The sequence below is a fragment of the Nycticebus coucang genome, chromosome 5 (genome assembly GCF_027406575.1).
Source record: "Nycticebus coucang isolate mNycCou1 chromosome 5, mNycCou1.pri, whole genome shotgun sequence".
Lineage (NCBI taxonomy): Eukaryota > Metazoa > Chordata > Mammalia > Primates > Lorisidae > Nycticebus > Nycticebus coucang.
In genome coordinates, this window is record NC_069784.1 from 37,977,096 (window position 1) to 37,994,449 (window position 17,354).

At 43.5% G+C, this 17,354-nt stretch overlaps 1 protein-coding gene across 3 annotated transcripts in view; it reads right to left on the reverse strand.

The window, feature by feature from the left end:
* The window catches only part of VAV3 (vav guanine nucleotide exchange factor 3), a 427,744-nt gene extending 410,390 nt beyond the window's left edge, over nt 1-17,354 (reverse strand). For 2 of the 3 annotated variants that reach the window (XR_008380216.1, XM_053591974.1), the window contains exon 1: nt 16,840-17,304. Coding sequence is in view for 2 of the 3 variants with exons in the window: in XM_053591974.1 (XP_053447949.1) it covers nt 16,840-17,043 (204 nt within the window). In the remaining variant the exon portion in view is untranslated. Of the gene's footprint in view, nt 1-16,839 lie in introns of all 3 variants that reach the window. The other variant, XM_053591975.1, reaches the window with a different exon arrangement.

Below are 17,354 nucleotides of genomic sequence, written 5' to 3' on the forward strand. Positions count from 1 at the left end.
TTATCTCCATCTCACAAATGGGAAAACCCAATATCCGAGTGGCTAAGTTATCAAAGATTCTAAATGGCATAGCTAGCATTCAAAGCCAGGCTGACATACCCAAGGCCATATGCTTTTTCCTACACCATGCTGCCTCACAAGCTTATTAGTGGAGTGTGTTAATTCAAAGTCCTTAGGCTTGAAGCCTGAATCTATGCACTCTCTATAGATTAGCGTAAATGAAATTTAGCTTGTTGCATTTACGTGGAGTTTAAGGAAAAAGTCTTACCTTTTCTTCTATAGAGAAGGGCATTTGTATTTTCTATATGCTTTCTTAAATTTCAGACTAATAAGCAGGTACAGATGATTAAGCTACATTGTTTGAGCTTGTAGATAGAGTCCAAGTTGTAGCTGTGCCCCTCACCCAGCAAGTGTGCCACATATCCTTACATTGTGCCTGTTAGGAGCTAGGACACCAGTCCTCCTCTACATGATTTTCTTTCATCAAGCTTATTTTATGTGAACCTTGGAGGGCTTTGGGTAGTTGCCAAATAGTCAAGAATGTCCAACTGCTCACTGCTAGCTAGACAGGTGAAAAATGAAATTACATGCATCATTGAAACCAGTAAACCTGGAAGGGAAAAAAATAGATCCTTACCCAAACAGGCATACATGAATCCTGTTACGTTAACTTTTCTCATCACTTTTAAGTGCAGTTGTTAGGTAGAACTATATCTTTTAAAAGATTGAAAATTCAATAAGTATTAAACTATCAGAACCATAACATAAGTATTCTCAAGAGTTCGGTTTCACATTTTAGAATGTATGGGGTGACTGATGTTAACTGTAATTACGTCAAATTCTCTTCTTTTTTTTTTTATTTTTTTAGAGACAGAGTCCCACTATGTTGCCCTCCATAGAGTGATACAACGTCACAGCTCACAGTGACCTCAAACTCCTGGGCTTAAGCGATTCTCTTGCCTCAGCCACCCAAGTAGCTGGCACTACAGGTGCCTGCCACAATGCCTGGCTATTTTTTGTTGTGGTTGTCATTGCTCTTTAGCAGGCCTGGGCTGGGCTTGAACCCACCAGCCTTGGTGCACGTGGCTGGCACCCTACTCACTGAGCTATGGGCACTAAGCCTCAAATTCTCTTCTTAAACAGTGTCTCTGAAAGTACCCAAATCTTTCAAGGTAGTGCTCATTCTGAGATCCAGAGCTCTCAATTCCTGCTTTCTTACTTCCCCCTTCCTAAGGATGAATTGCTATGTTTTATTGAGTCCTGAAGTACGGTTGATGGACAAATGCAAAGTTCTATTTCAAATTACTCAATCATCACAAATAATCTGAACTCAAGCATTTCTGGTGTGGGCTGAAAGAGCTAAGCTTACTAACCTTCCTTAGCCTAGGGAAAATGCTTCCTCCCCAGCCAACAGATGTTTTCTCACATTTTAAGGTCTTCTGCTGAACCTACATCTTGGAATATCACTAAGTGACAGAAGTATTCCAGAACCACTTTCCCTGTCACAGACATTGCTTATATGATTAAGAAAAAGTTGTACTGGCAAATCATAACATTACCCCCAAAAATTCTTACCAAAATAAACAGAGGCTATGAGCTAGTTGCAAGAGGAGGCAGGCAGCTTGAACTGAAAAACATGACTTAAGAGATTCTGGTTCATTGGTGATACCCTCTCAAGTGCACCACTCAGCTCTGGAGACCACAAACCAAAAAAAAGAACCTCTATTGTAGTGTGTATCAACTTCTCAGAATCAAAGTTCTCATAGCAGCTGATCTTGCCGAGATTTGAATTTATTAAAGATCCACGTTAAGACCCCAAACTCTCAGGAATCAGAAGGCAGAAAAGTGCATATAAAAGTGCATACGATCGTGTAAAGTCTGGAACAGCTGTTACTTCTAGTAACAGCAACAAAGCTCACCGCTGTAGGGAGTGGAACTGGATGGACTGAGGACAGGGGAAGACTCAGAGGACCAGGTGGTAAGGAGGAGAAGCAGCTGAGCCTGCAGGGGCTGGGAGAGGAGTTAGGGACTCGAGAGTGCAGGATTTGGAGGGCTAGGGCATGAGTGAGGGAATGAGAGGAAGCCAAGAGGCTGTCTGAGGCGATGCAAAGAGGTGAAAGAAAGCAGTGGCAAGCTGCAGTCAAGCGGGGCAGAAACACGGCTGGGGAGCCAACTCTGCAGCAGCTCTCTGCCTCACATCAGCAAGGGCGGGAAAGCCTGTGAAGAGGGTGACTGGACCATCTGTAGACACACAAGGAAGATGAAAGGGGCTTGGGGTGAAAGTGAAAAGGTCAATGGTGGATTCAGACAGGATACAGCCAAGACCCAACGGACCAGGAAAGGGGGAGGTGTCAGTCAACTAAGGAGCACAGAGAGGACAGTGGTGGCTCAGTAGGAGCAAGGGAAGGAGAAGTGGCAAGTCTGGAGGTCAGAGGGAGAAAGAACACCTCACTTTTGGCACCTTAGATGCCCTTTTAGCAATTTGACTCTCTATGGTTTTGGCTCCTTGAACTTTCAAGATAGTCTTGAAAATAGGTCACTGGAATGCTACAGCCCATTCACCAAAGACACGTACTTCACTGTCTTCACTGCAAAATGCAACTGGTACTGATGCTGGTCCTGATGTTACGAAAGGTATTTCATCATCGCTCAGAATAACTTCTTGTTGCAGAGATCACTGATGTCTGAATGTCTTCATACATTCTTCACCTCGCACACTCTCACCTCACCCTGCTTTCTTTCTCAAACCTGCTTCCTCTCCACTAACCACTCACGTCTCTCTCCTCTGCCTGGTCTCCTCTCTCTCGCCCAGCTGCATGGACTTCTGTACTGGCCTTGTAGTGTTCAATAACTTACTTCCTTTCTGCATGCTTCCAAAAGGCTGACTCCCAGGTCAAATCTATTTTCTCCCAGCTTCCTAAAAGCAGAAACTTCATAATTTATCTTTATGCTTTGGGTGCCCTGCACATCAGAGACACTAGATAAATGTCTAAGGAAAGGAAAGAAATACCTTGAGCCAAGCACACACACTTAAAAAAAAACAAAAAACACACTTAGTGACATGAGCGTCATACCGTCCACCTCAGCAAAATTAACGAGGCATCCAGGAAAACATTACCCACCTACTAAACATATGCCAGGCCCACTCACTCTAACCCAAATGGCTCTCTTCCCATCGCCCGCTTTGATATGGGCCAGCCTTCAGTAAACGCCATGCTACGTACACAAAAAGCATCACACGATCAGGTGCGGAGTTTTATCCACCTTCAAATCTTCAGCATCTACTAAAAAAATCTAATATTTAGCTGACAACTTGATGACTTAATTAATCGATTAACTCATACGCACAAATTTCCATGAAAGTCAGACCCAAACAGAAAGAAAAGTGCTATAACATTACCAAAATGCAGATACTCTTCAAACTAATCAGACTGCAAAATAACTTAAAACAGGTTTCATTATTTTAGATGTCTTTTTTATTTATTTTTTTATTTAAATTTATTTATTTTTATTGTTAAATCATAGCTGTGTACATTAGTGCAATCAAGGGGTACAATGTGCTGGTTTCATATACAATCTGAAATATTCTCATCAAACTGTTCAACGTAGCCTTCATGGCATTTTCTTAGTTACTGTATGTAGACATTTGTATTCTGCCTTTAGTAAGTTTCGCCTGTACCCATTCTAAGATGCACCATAGATGTGGCCCCACCCTTTACCCTCCTTCCACCAAAACCTCCCCCCTCCCTTCCCCTTCCTTGGCCCTTTCCCCATAGTCTTGTGCTATAGTTGGGTTGTAGCCTTCATGTGAAAGCTATAATTTAGCTTCATAGTAGAGATGAGCACATTGGATACTTTTTCTTCCATTCCTGAGATACTTTGCTAAGAAGAATATTTATTTTAAATACGGTAACTTTCACTACAAAATAGTACAATGCCATCTATATGTGCAGAGCAAGCCTCGTGTTATTAAAAGCACTTTCCCAGTCATGTCTGCATGCAACTGGCCATCTAGCCACTGAATTTGGCAACAGGGATGGGAAACTTCACAGAATTTGGAATTAGAACAGTTGGACACAAGTCTTGTCTTCACCACTTCCCATCTGTGACCTTGAGAAAAGCCCTTTAGCCAAAGCACCTCTCAGTACTCTCCTCTGTACAGCAGTGATGAGCTCTTGTCCTTCCCGCCTTACAGATATGAGGATCAGAGAGGAGGAGTGGAGCAGGAAGGAAATAAGTCGTACTGAGGACCTACTATGCACCAGGCTTGTAAATATATTATTAAATTCTCACCACAGTCCTGCAAAGAAGGTTTTACTACTTCTTGCCTATGAGATGAGGATGCTGAGATTCAACGCATAACTTTCCCAAGGTCATAGTGTTAAGTGGTGGAGGGGAAATTCACCACTTCTGTCTGATCTCTCATCTTCACGGAACTATAATGCCTCCTAAATATGTATCAAAAAAAATTTAGCTGCTATTTAGCATATTATTGCATATGTATTTGCTGCTGTTTCTATAAGGCAAAGAAAAGCAGACATCTGCTAAGGTCACCCAGCCTGTCAGAGACAGAGCTGAGACTAGAACCCAAGTCTCCTGAGTCCTAACTTGAAGGCTTCTCATTAAACCATGCTGTCCCCCGACCCCAAGAAAAGGCAGACAGAGACAGGATGCTTGTTTATGCAGACCAGCTGCTACAGATCTATTTTAAGACAAACAAGCGCTTTGGAAATCATGGAAGGTGAGTATCAAGTGTATCATTAAATATTCCACATTAATTGACCCTTTGGAGAACGCCCAAAGGCGTCCTGTTCAACGAGCCACTCAAATGCTGACTCTACACCTTGCAACACATGTTTTGAAAGCACATTCAGATGACATGCTAAAATAATTTTCCATGGAAATCAGAAGTAACTACTTTGCTATTTTGCTGTTTATGGTTCTGTCCACTAACCATCCAAGATGAGGGAAAGGCAGAACATGAACTTGTGACTGGCCTTAACGTCATGCAGGGTCTATGTTAACAGGGTGGGGAACAGGGCACATGATAGGAAATGTTCTAAGTCACAGGTCCTAATGGGTGTCTGTGAGTTTACAAAAAGAATATCTATATTAGAAAAAGGAACCATTTCAAACCCGGCCCCAGCCAAATTGCAACAAAAAATAGCCAGGTGCTGTGGCGGGCGCCTGTAGTCCCAGCTATTCGGGAGGCTGAGACAAGAGAATCGCCTGGGGCCAAGAGCTGGAGGTTGCTGTGAGCTATGACACCACGCACACTACAGAGGGTGATAAAGTGAGACTCTGTCTCTAAAAAAAAAACAAAGCATGCCATTTAAAACAACAGTGTTCCTGCTTCCCAGAGAAATGTAGACACTCCTGATTCCACAAAAAAAGCATTAAACCATGTGCTGCAGATCAGCTGTTGAAAGGCCAAAAGGGGGGTGGCGCCTATAGGACACCGGCCCCATATGCAGGAGGTGGCGGGTTCAAACCCAGCCCCAGCCAAAATTGCAAACAAAAAAAAAAAACACTCACTTTCTCTTCTCATTAACTTTCCTTAATTTTTCCTGACTTTATTTCCTTTTCCCATCATATATCTGTTAAAGGTCTAGCACCCATGCTATATACCGAACATAGTGATGAATGTCTACAAAACCATCCACCTGACATATCTGATATCCTGAGTCAAAATTATAATTAAACATCTGACTAGTAAGGAGGTGCTGTGGACCACAGCCACCAGGCCAGTCAGAGAACATTCTTCCAAGAGAACACTGCAAGGGAGCAGGATAGTGGAAAGAAAAATTCATTGCGGGTCCCATTCAGACGTGACCACAGCCTTGCAAACGGAGAATTCAATTGACTTTGAATGTTCTAATTCTTAGTTCCACCACAACCCACTTGTCAGTGCAAGTTACTAATCCCCTCCTAGCCTCAGACTATCCATCACACGGGGATTAGTAACACTGCCTGCCTCCTGGTGTTGGAGGACTAGACGAGGTAACACATGGCAGGTATTAGCAACTGCTCCTCTGTTTCTGAAGAAGCAGTGGTAATGGTTAATAGTAAAAATAGTTAACACATAATGGGCACTTGTTAGGTGTCAGTCAGGGGGCTAATTAATTAACTTAGCCCTCACAACCACCCTAAGAGGTAGTTTTTGTTTTGTTTTCTTCTCTTTTCTTTTTAGGTCTATTTTAGAGATGGGGAAGGTAAAGAACGGACTGGTTCAATCACTTTCTGGAAGTCACTCGGTGGATAAATGGGGAGTAACATTACCTAATAATAATTAGTGATAGCACTTAATGAGTAAGTATTTGGGAGCTTTAATGACATAAATAGCGATTGGTCTTATTTTTATTTTTTTCATACTTACTGAAATACAAGAGGACTTTATTATTATGCATGAGAGAGCTTTTAGGGAAGTAAACAATTCTCTTCAACTCCAAATAACAAATAACAAAAAAAGAGAATGTTTCCTGAAGATATTTAAATTAAGACCAAAATGGGCAGTGCCTGTGGCTCAATGAGTAGGGCACCGGCCCCATATACCAAGGGTGGTGGGTTTGAACCTGGTCCTGGCCAAACTGCAACAAAAAAATACCAGGTGTTGTGGTGGGTGCCTGTAGTCCCAGCTACTCAGGACTTAGTAGCTGACTTAGTAGCTGAGGCAAGAAAATGGCCTAAGCCCAAGAGCTGGAGGTTGCTATGAGCTGTGATGCCACAGTACTCTATGAGGGTGACAAAGCGAGACTGTCTCTAAAAAAAATAAATAAATAAATAAATAAGACCAAAAGAAGTGATGAATGTATCATCCACAGTTACAATGTACTGTTTTGAGTCTTTTAATCCCTTCGAATTTGCCTTGCCACTGAATCTACTGTTATTTTAAAGTGCTCCAATGATACTGACAGGATGAAAACTATAGACTCAGAGTTGAATTGCAGGATTTATTTGAACAAAACACAATAAAGACAAAGCAGTTATCTCTCAACGTAAATGAGTACTGCTTATGAAAACTTGAAGATGTACACAGACTTTACCCTCAAAGAATCTAACTCATTAATTTGTGAGTAGCCTCAAGAAACTCCATTTATAAATGATTACAATAAGGAGCAATTCAGAAAACCCTAGAAAAGAGGGTTAATATTTATTTGTTTATTTTTTTTTTTTTGGTTCTTTTCTATGCCTCGTTTCTTACTCTACAACAGCAACTTTCCCAGTCAGAACTGCCCAGAAGGATTGAGTGCTGATCACAAGACTTAGAATTAAGCTACACTTCCGAAAAGAAATGTTACACTCTAAACCCCTGTCTATATTCTGCCAGGGGAAGTGACTACACATCAGCTTATCAAAATTTCCCCTTAAAAATAAGTATATCTTATTTTGAAAACTTAAGAGTCCAGATACAATGGCTCACACCTGTAATCCCAGCACTCTTGAGAGGTGGAGGCAGGTGGATCACCTGAGCTTGAGTTCAAGACCAGCCTGAGCAAGACCCTTTCTCTACTAAAAATAAAAAAACTAGCCTGACATTGCAGTGGGCACCTGTAGTCCCAGGTACTTGGGAGGCTGAGGCAAGAGGATCACTTGAGCCCAAGAGTGTGAGGCTGCTGTGAGCTATGATGCCATGGCACTCTACCCGGGGCAACAGAGTGAGGCTCTAAATAATTAATTAATTGATTAAAACTTAGATATGTTTGAAAACAAAGAATCACTATTTTCAATCCATTGATGAATTTAATTTGTGCCTATTTATATGTAAATATATGCCTACTATGTACGACTCCCTGTGTCCATTTCTGGCAGTGCATATAAATGAATGATCCTATGACAGCCCTGATCAATTCACACCCTAGAAGGGAGATAAGAAAAAACTGCAAAACAGATCAAAAAATGCTGCACACCATGCCATGTGCCCAAAGCTGCAAGTGATCAGCCACCCCTGGAAGAGGAGTCAGGGAATACCCCCCGCAAAGGGGACTCCTGCACTGACTCTGCAGGCAGACAACTGAGAAAGGGCACTTCACACCGAGGAAGGGCCATATGCAGTAGCACAGAGGCATTCGACAGTAGAGTTTACCCAAGACATGAAAAACAAGGTTAGGAGGACAGAGAGGAGGAGAGCATTGAGAGACAAAGCCGGACCAGACCACCAGCCCTTGCGTGCCTGCGAAGGCGGCTGGATTTTACCCTGCAGGCCATCAGAAACCACTCAACAAGGTGCTTAACCGACCACATGCACCAGTAGTTCAGGTCAAATGCAGGAGTCTTCATCACTCTTCATCAGCAAGTCTTTGTGGCTCTCCACCTTGAAAATATATCCTAAGTCAAAGGAGGGAAATAATAGCCAATGTGCATGCCAATGGGAAGACCCATGATGCGAGACGGCACGGCGGTGGGAGGAGTGAAGGCCCAAGTGGCCTTGCTAGGAGCACTGTCACCTCACTCACAGTCCAGGAAGGAAAGCGCCATCTCTAGGAACAGATGGAGAAAGGTGAGGGTTTGAGGACACTTTCTTCTAATTGTGGAATAGGAAGTGAGGTCACCATTGGAGAGGAAGGACGGAGGAGGAGGTGACGGAGGTTCGAGGAAAGCAGAAAAAGTACCAAAGAGTCATCTGGGAGAGTCAGAAAGTGAATGGTCTAGGGCAGCTCTCCAACTTTTGGTTCTTAGGACCCTTTATACAAAAGTGATTGCCAACCCTCAGCAGCTTCTGTTTGTGAGGGTTATATCTATCCATGTTGGACATGTTAAAATTCTAAACCAAGAAATCTTTAAAACATACACAAGCACAGCAATGTCATCTGTGATATCAAGCAGGCTTTGGAAAACTCCACTATACACTTGTGAGAAAATGAGAAAAAAAAAAAAAAAAGGAAAATAATGCCCTACTATTATAAAAAATGTTTTGACATTAAAGGACCCCTAAAAGCACTTTGGGGACTGCCAGGAGTCCCAGACCGTACTCTGAGAACATTGGTCTAAAGAAATATAATCAGATGACTGGGTGGCCTGCGGTGCCCATGTGAGGTTAGGGATCGTGAACCTGAAGTGAGCGCAGTCAGCGTGCGGTGGGTTTTCCTCCACTGCGTTCAGCAGCTCATTTGTAGGCAGGGAATAAGTAAGGAGTTTAATTTAACCAAGGTTTTGTTTACTCAAATGACCAGGACACATGAAGAAAAGCCAAGAAATTAGAATGGTCACAGGATTTAAGCTCAGTAGGAAGGAAATGGAGACAGGAAGGAGTAAACAGGTGGCAGGAACAATGAGTTCCGAAGGTTGTTGGACTGTTAGATATTAGTAGAATAAGCAGAAAGGGGCGGTGAGAGAGTGGGATGTCTGCCACGAAGAGGAAGGGGACCTGGTAATAACTTCAAACCCAACATCTAAAGCACAATGTGCTCCTTTTCCCTCTGAAATCGTTTCTCTTTCTCTGGTCACCCAATACTGAAACCTGGGTCTCAGAGAAAGATGCACTTTCTCTGCATCTAAGAGCTCCCAAAGTCCCCCCATTCCAACTCTTGCTTATTTCCAATCTCTTCTGGCCCTCTGTGTCCCTCTCCTCATTCTCTTTCTATGGCCTTGTCCTCTCCTGAATGAACTCCAGCGTCTGTCCTGCTCACACCCAGTTTTGCCTTCCCATCCAACCCTCCCTCCACTGGGACGGAGCGTCCTACAACAATCAGACTTCATGCCTGAAGTGACTCTAACAACAGAGGAGGGTGCACAACAGGCAGCCCGAGGCTGTCAGTGTGAATCTGGGGTCCATCCAGTTAGTAATACCAAGAGGATAAGGAAAGACAATTAGAAAGAAAACTCAACATGTTTAAGGAAATGTTTAGATAAAGAGAAGCTGGCAGAGAAGACAGAGAAGAAACCATGAGAGGGATATGAGAACCAGCGGAGTGTGGTGTGGTGAGAGTAAAAGGAAGAGAGAGATGATCAGCAAGGCCAACTGCCACGAAGGGTTCAAGAAAAATAATAAAAATGGCCCACAGTGTTTGCAAATTAGGAAATATGTGATGGTCGATACTGGACCAATCCTATTGCATTCCAAATAAGATATCATTTCCCCCTCTTACTTTTTAATTTCAGGTGAACATGAGGGTGCAAATGATTAGGTTACAATGTTTTCATTTGTTAGGTGACGTCCATGTTGTAACTGTGTCCCGCACCCAGGAGGTGAGCCAATACCCTGACATTGTGCCCTTTGGGGAAATGCACAATCCGCGCCCTCCTCCCCTCTCCTCGCAACCTGAATTGAGTTTCTCTCTGGTACGGGGGGCGTGAATTAGTTCATTACTGCCTTCATATCAGTATTGAGTACACTGGATACCTGCATTTCCATTCTTGTGATACTTTACTAAGAAGAATGTGTTTCAACTCCATCCAGGTTAATGCAAATGATGTAAATAATTTTCCCCACCTTAAAAATGAAAACAAGGGTGCTTTGTCTTTCTCCTCATCCTGGCAGACTGGACAGAGATTCGGTACTTCAGTCCTTTGCCTCAGGCTCCGTTTTCTGCAAAACCCAAGTTAATATACCAACTATGCAGTCAGAAGGAATGCTTAAGACGCCGTAACTACTTTACATGAAAAGATCTTGATTGACAGTGAGTTTTAAATTATGCTGGCAGAGAATACAAGAGAATAATCAAAACATGGTAAAGAGGTTACTGACTGCGGAGAAGACTAAATGACGTTATTCTGAACTGACTCGAAATATGACACCGTTCTTTTCAGAAAATAACTGCTTTTCCCCCTCCCTTCTGTATAACCCAGTAATCTACATACAGCATGATCTTGGATGGGGGCAGAGAGTACAGAGATGTATTTGGTATGCACACCTCCATGCTAGAACTTAATGGTAGTTTTTAAAACAATGCATGGTTATGTATAGCAGAAATAAAGTTCTCTTTATTTAACTCTTCTTTACACACACACAAAAAAAGGAAGTAAAGTAATACATCAAAACCCAATAGGCTGTCAATGGCTTAGAAGGAAATCCTGGGGACACATTCTTTTAGAAATGCTGCACCACCAACATTGGATGTGATATTATGTGGAAAAACACTGAAATCAATAACTCTAAGTTGAAATAGTATTCAAGATACAGCCTTCACAAAAAGAAGTTTTAGGAATACATTAAATTTATTTCACTTAAGTTTTCTTATATACAGATATATTTTCCATATACATATATAGGAGAGTGCCATATGATAAAATCCATCTAAATACACATATACATATATAGGAGAGTGCCATATGATAAAATCCATCTAAATCTAAGAATTCTCCTAATAGGTATAAAATAAAAATTCTATGTGATTAAAAAAAAAAAAATCTCTTGGTCTTTTCCTCTACTAGCCACTACCCTGCTACCCTGCTCTCTATACAACACAATTGCCTCCCCAGGCAGTATCTGCACTTTCTGTCTCAACCCTCTCCTTCTGTGAGTGCAAGTTTGTCTACTACACACCAAATACATTTTTTTTTCAAGGTCACCAAGGAACTTTACATTGCTTAAATCAATACCGTCCTCAGTGCTCACTGTGCTTGGTCTGTCATGAGCCTCTGCCACATCGCCATGTCCTTCTCCTGTAGAAACACTTGATTCTCTTGTTTCCTGGAAGCACACTCTCCTGGCTCCCCTGCTTTCTGGCCAGTGCCTCTCAATCCCTTTACAGCTAGCTTCTCCCCATCTCTCTTCCCTCAACAACAAGCAATGCTCCATGGCTCCGTCAGGTTTTTTCTCTTCTTTCTACAATACTCTCTAGGTGACACCATCCAGTCCCATGATCTAAAATACTATCTACACCCTGATGACTCCAAAATTTACATTCATATCTTGACTCCTCCAACTGCCTGCTCATCATACCCATTTAGATGTCCACTGGGCATTCTGAATGTAATTGCTCAGACATACACCTCCACCGCTGTTCTTCCTCTAGTCTTCTCCAGCTCAGTAAATGGTAATTCCAGTTTCTTAGGCCAAAGATCCCAGAGTCATTCTTCACTCCTCTCTGCTTCTGATAGGCCTCTTCTGAGTCCATCAACAAACCCCTCTGGCTCTGCCTTCAGGGTATATCCAGAGCCTACTATTCCGCCCATCTGCCCAGTATGGCTCTGGTGAGAACCTCCGTCTCTCTTGCCTCAACAACCCACCAACCTGACTACTTCCATCCCTACTGCTCTGCAGCCTGTTCCAAGAGGCAGCCAGAGTGACCCTGTTGTAAGGCAAGTAAGGCCATGTCACTCCCTTGCTCAAACCCTCAGTTGACCTCCCATTTCACTTAGAGTGAAAGCTGATGACGTTACGGTGGCCCACAAGTCCTAAAACTTGGGTTCCTTTTTCTCACATCACCCCTACCACTCTTTACCGCTCTCCTCCAATCACATCAGCCTCCTTGTTGCTCCTCTGGTACGCCTGCCATGGAGTGACCTCAGGACCTTTGCATCCACAGTCCTGTCTTCTCTCACCCACTGCAGGCCCCTCCCTAATTGTCACCCACTCATAGAGGTCTTTCTTGACTGCCTTCTACATCAGTGGTTCTCAACCTTCCTAATGCCACGGCCCTTTAATTCAGTTCCTCATGTTGTGGTGACCCCCAACCATAAAATTATTTTCCTTGCTACTTCATACCTGTAATTTTGAACCATAATTAAATTATCTGATATGCAGGAGACCCCCAAAGGGGTCATGACGCACAGGTTGAGAACCGCTGCTCTATATAATCACATCACGTTTCTCTCTGGTTCCTTACCTAACCTTAAATGTCTTCACAGGACACTATACAAGGTATCCAAAAAGTCTTCCCTAAAGTTGCCACACATAGGGAATAGGGAAAACTGTAACTAAATGCACCTTTATTGACAAAATATTCATTATAACATTTTATAAAATATTTACAAAATATCCTGTGTTGGCCACCTCTTTTTAAATGGCATAACAAACATTCTGTAAATAAAGGTGCATTTAGCTACAATTTCCCCTTTTCCCTATGTGTGGTGACTTTGAGGGCAACTTCTGGGATTCCCTGTATTACACAGTCATTTGTTTATGGCCCATCTACACCAAAATCTAAATCCCTGGAAGGCTGAGCCATTGTTATGTTTGTTTACTGTCTAAGCCAGTGTCCAAAACAGTGATTGGAAATGAGAAAGTATTTGTTGAAGAAACTCTTGAAGCCGGAATAATTCATGTTAAGACAATTCAACGTTCACATATATTATCCATAGAGATCAGTATACTCGTTGAATGTATTACTCCCACTCTAAGACACAGTAAAGGACAAAATTTTATATTTCAGAATAAGGCCACACACAGTGTGTCACATATGTAATCCCAGTACTTTGAGAGACCACAGTGGGAGGATCACATGAGGCCAGGAGTTTGAGACCAGCTGGGGCAACATAGCAAGATTTCATTTCTATAAAAAAAGTCTTAAAAACTATCCAGGTATGGTAGCACATGTCTGTAGTCTTTAGCTACACAGGAGTCTAAGATGGGAGGATCACTTGAGCACAGAGGTTCGAAGTTGCAGTGAGCTATGATTGTGTGTGTGAGAGCGAGACTTTGTCTCTAAAAAATAAAATTTCAGAATAAGACTAAAGTAATCGCATCTGATAGATACGTGATTGGTTACAGGCATTCATGGAAACTTTCCTAACCATTAAAAATGACACGAAAGCAACAAGGCCCTTCCACCGGGTCCTCCCACCACAGCTATCCCTGGTAAACTCTTCTCTTCCATAATCATCTAAGTGCTTTGAGACCTTGCTACAATACTATTTGAGATGAAAAATAAGACTAATGGGTAGTATAGATAGACATTGACTTTCTTGGATTTTCACTGACCATCTGGATTTTATTTTACTTTATTCTTTATAATAAAAGGAATCTGTTAAATGTATTACTAAATGTAACAAACCAAAACAAAATCTAAGTCCATATTTTAAGAAGGACTTATTTTTGACTTGAAGAAGATTATCTTACCAAGACAACAATCCCAGACTGTGGATGTCCATAGCCAGGAATGATAAGAAAATGAAGATCCCATTTATGTTTCTATTTTGAAAGATAATTAACTTATTAAGATTCTAAATTTCAAGCCTATCATTGAGCAAATATTACTTGCAGTTGTTCATTTTTTTTCCCATATAAACAAGACAGAAGGCTATGAAAAAGAGAATGGAAGGACATCTTACTCTTATTAAAATAGGCTAGTCCTTATATAACCCCTGTCAAGAAAACTAAACAGGCAATAAGCAAAACATCAATAAACTAAAATTTCCTTTGTCACATCTGTTCATAACAGTCTCAAAATGCCACAAAACTCTGAAGTGAGAGCTTCCAGTTATTTCTCAGTTTAGGAGACCATGTGACATAAGAAAATAGTCTATTTCAAGTTAGTTAGTTCTTCAAGAACCTAAGCCAGGTGGTTGGAATGACTCTCGGATGCAGCAAAAAGATACTAGTATTGACATTTCTGACTTCAGAAAAGGAAATTCTAGACCAGGTTAGTTACTAAATGATATGAATAGAGTGGATGAGGCAGGACCCTTATATACAGGAGCAGCAACCTTCCTCAAGATATATAAGTAAAGGCAAAAATAGTTAGGGACGTCAGCCCAAAGAAACTTGCAGAACTTTGCAATTGTTTCAAAATTTCAATTGTAACCTATTCCTCTTAATATGATGACAGCAGAAAATAACTTTAATTTCACTAACAGTGAACATTTATTAAGTACATAGAATGTGCTGGGCACCATATGTCAAGTTGTTCAATAAAACCACTTAAATAGGCTTGGTGTCCATAGCTTAGTGGCTATGGTGGCCACATACACCAGAGCTGGCAGGTTTGAGCCTGGCCAGGGCCTGCTAAGCAACAATGACAACTGCAACCAAAATATAGCTGGGGCGTTACGGTGGACACCTGTAGTCCCAGCTACTCAAGAGGCTGAAGCAAGAGAATTGCTTAACCCCAAGAGCTGAGCTGTGACACCACGGCACCCTACTGAGGGCCACATAGTGAGACTCTGTCTCAAAACAAAAAAAAGAAAAAAGAAAAGAAAAACACTTAATAAATCTCATTTAAGGATGTAACAACAACTCGTGTAACACAAACTCATCTGCATAGCACTCAGCAGATCAGCAACCTTGCCTCTCTGCAATGAGACCAAGAACCAAGAAAAAAGCAAAAACGGACCTCATGGTAATCAGCTACTAGCCTTCCAGGATTCCCATTTGAGGGAAGCCCCCTCTCAGAGCACATTATAGGAGAAACTGCACTTAACCCAGAAGTGGAGAGGCAAGGTTGGGCAGACTTAACAACTCAAAAGCATGACATCCTAAGGAGGGTCGTTTTGCTGTCCTCCATATCTCATTATAACCTGATAGCACAGTGTAATATAAATAATAAATAATTCCTTTGAGGTGAGTATCCTGGTGTGTTCACTGCAGTGCCCCCAGTAGGGAGCAGAGCTGTTAAAGATGCTCTGTAACATCATAATAGCCATCAAAGAGAACAAACGACATGTAACATTCTAGGAGGAGGAAAAAAAGAGCAAAACACACTGGAAAAGATTTTCATCTGTTGTTACCATTCAAATAAATGAATGTAAAATAAATAACCTCACTTTGAAACACGCGTAGCTCTCACCACTTCCATACCTGTTTTTCTCTTGGGGACTTCCCACGGGTTGAAAGCAGATAGTTAAAAGTGGCAGAGGGATCCCGGTGCGACATTGCTCTAACTTTACACAAGTGTTAAATCATACAAGTCAGTTCCTTCTTAAAGGCACTGCTCTGGTTGCTAAGTAGCTGATTCTGTAGCACATGAGCCTGGTGCTAACATGTGTCATGGAAGGACCTCTTTGCTCTCTCTTTTAAGTTGAAAGTGGCTTTGTATGCTGTGTGAAAGAGAACAGAGGTTCTGAAGCCCCTTTAACATCCTTCTGCACAAAACTTTCCGACAGAGCCAGTAAACTACTTTCTCACTGCCTTGTGACTTTGGAGCTGACTTTAGGGTGCACACAACCTTCCAGAGTCGCTTTTGTAAATACATAAACCCTCCAAGAGGCAGCTCCAGGCAAGGCTGGAGCCAACGTGCACCACAGCACCTGAGCACAGCCTTGAATGCAGGAAAGCGGAATCTCTAGCGAAACTTCTCATTTCCTGTCTCCGCCGACGCCGAGAGAAGCTGGACTCCCTGCTTTTCACATGGTGTAAGAAGATCTGTAAACACAACCATCTCCCTTGCGGGCTGGCCACAAGCCGGGGGGCGGGGGCCTTCAAGGGCAGCCTCCGTGTGCTGCTCCCTTTCCTCCCTTTGACCAGTGTCATTCCTGTAAAGATAACGGTCCCGAACGCCCTCCACTTCCTAGAGCCCTCGTGAATGTCATGGTTCCTCTTTTAAGAAAACATGGGGACAAAAGGCAAACCAAAAGAGCAGACTAATGGCAAAATCAGCAACAGCTCCTTTCATTCCCCCTCATCGTCACTACAGAAGAGCCGGATTAATTTCCCTTTGTCGCCCCAGATGCACACACGCGCGGAGTAGGTCAAGGGCACCCGAAGCCAACTTATTTTTTCCCGCCTCCCAGAAAGCCTTAACAATCCTCACACCACCTCTGAACTAAAGGCTTTAGCGTTTCGCTAAAGAGCTAAATCATTTCAAGGCAAGGTAGGAAAAGCCGGAGTGGTCTCACCGCCGCAGGCCAGGAGGCAGGGCAAGCTGCGCTCACCTAGATGTTTGCATTTACACAAAGAAATTAGCCACAAGATTGATGGGAGACGCGGCCGGAGGCGCGGGCGCCCCGCGCCGGCCTCCTCACCTGGGACATCTGCGGCCGCAGGTTGATCTCCTTGAGGTTGATGGAGTGCGCCCGGAGGTTGTTGAGCAGCTGGCAGAGCAGGACTCCATCTCGGAGGGTCTGCGCCAGGTCGAACACCTGCGCCGAGTCCCAGGTCACCCGGTGGTTGGCGGGCAGCACCTTGCAGTGGATGAGCCACTGCGCGCACTGCTTCCACGGCTCCATGCCGGCCGGCTCCGGGACGCGGCCGGGCCGGGGCAGGCGGCGAGGATGCCGCCGCCGCCGCCGCCGCCTCTCCGGTGCCTCCGCGCCCCGCCGACGCCAGTCGCCGCCGGCCCCTTCCCGGCGCGGGTTCGAGGAAGGAGGCGCCGCGGCCGGCGGGTCGGGGGCGCCGCGCGGGACTGGGTTCCTGTCTCGACCCGGTCCCCGGTCCCGGTCCCGGTGCGCCGCGGCCCGGCCGCCGCGAGTCCCGCGCGCTCTCCGTGCGCCCCGGCAGTGCCCAGGCTTCCGACTCGCGAGCCCGGCGCCCGGCCACT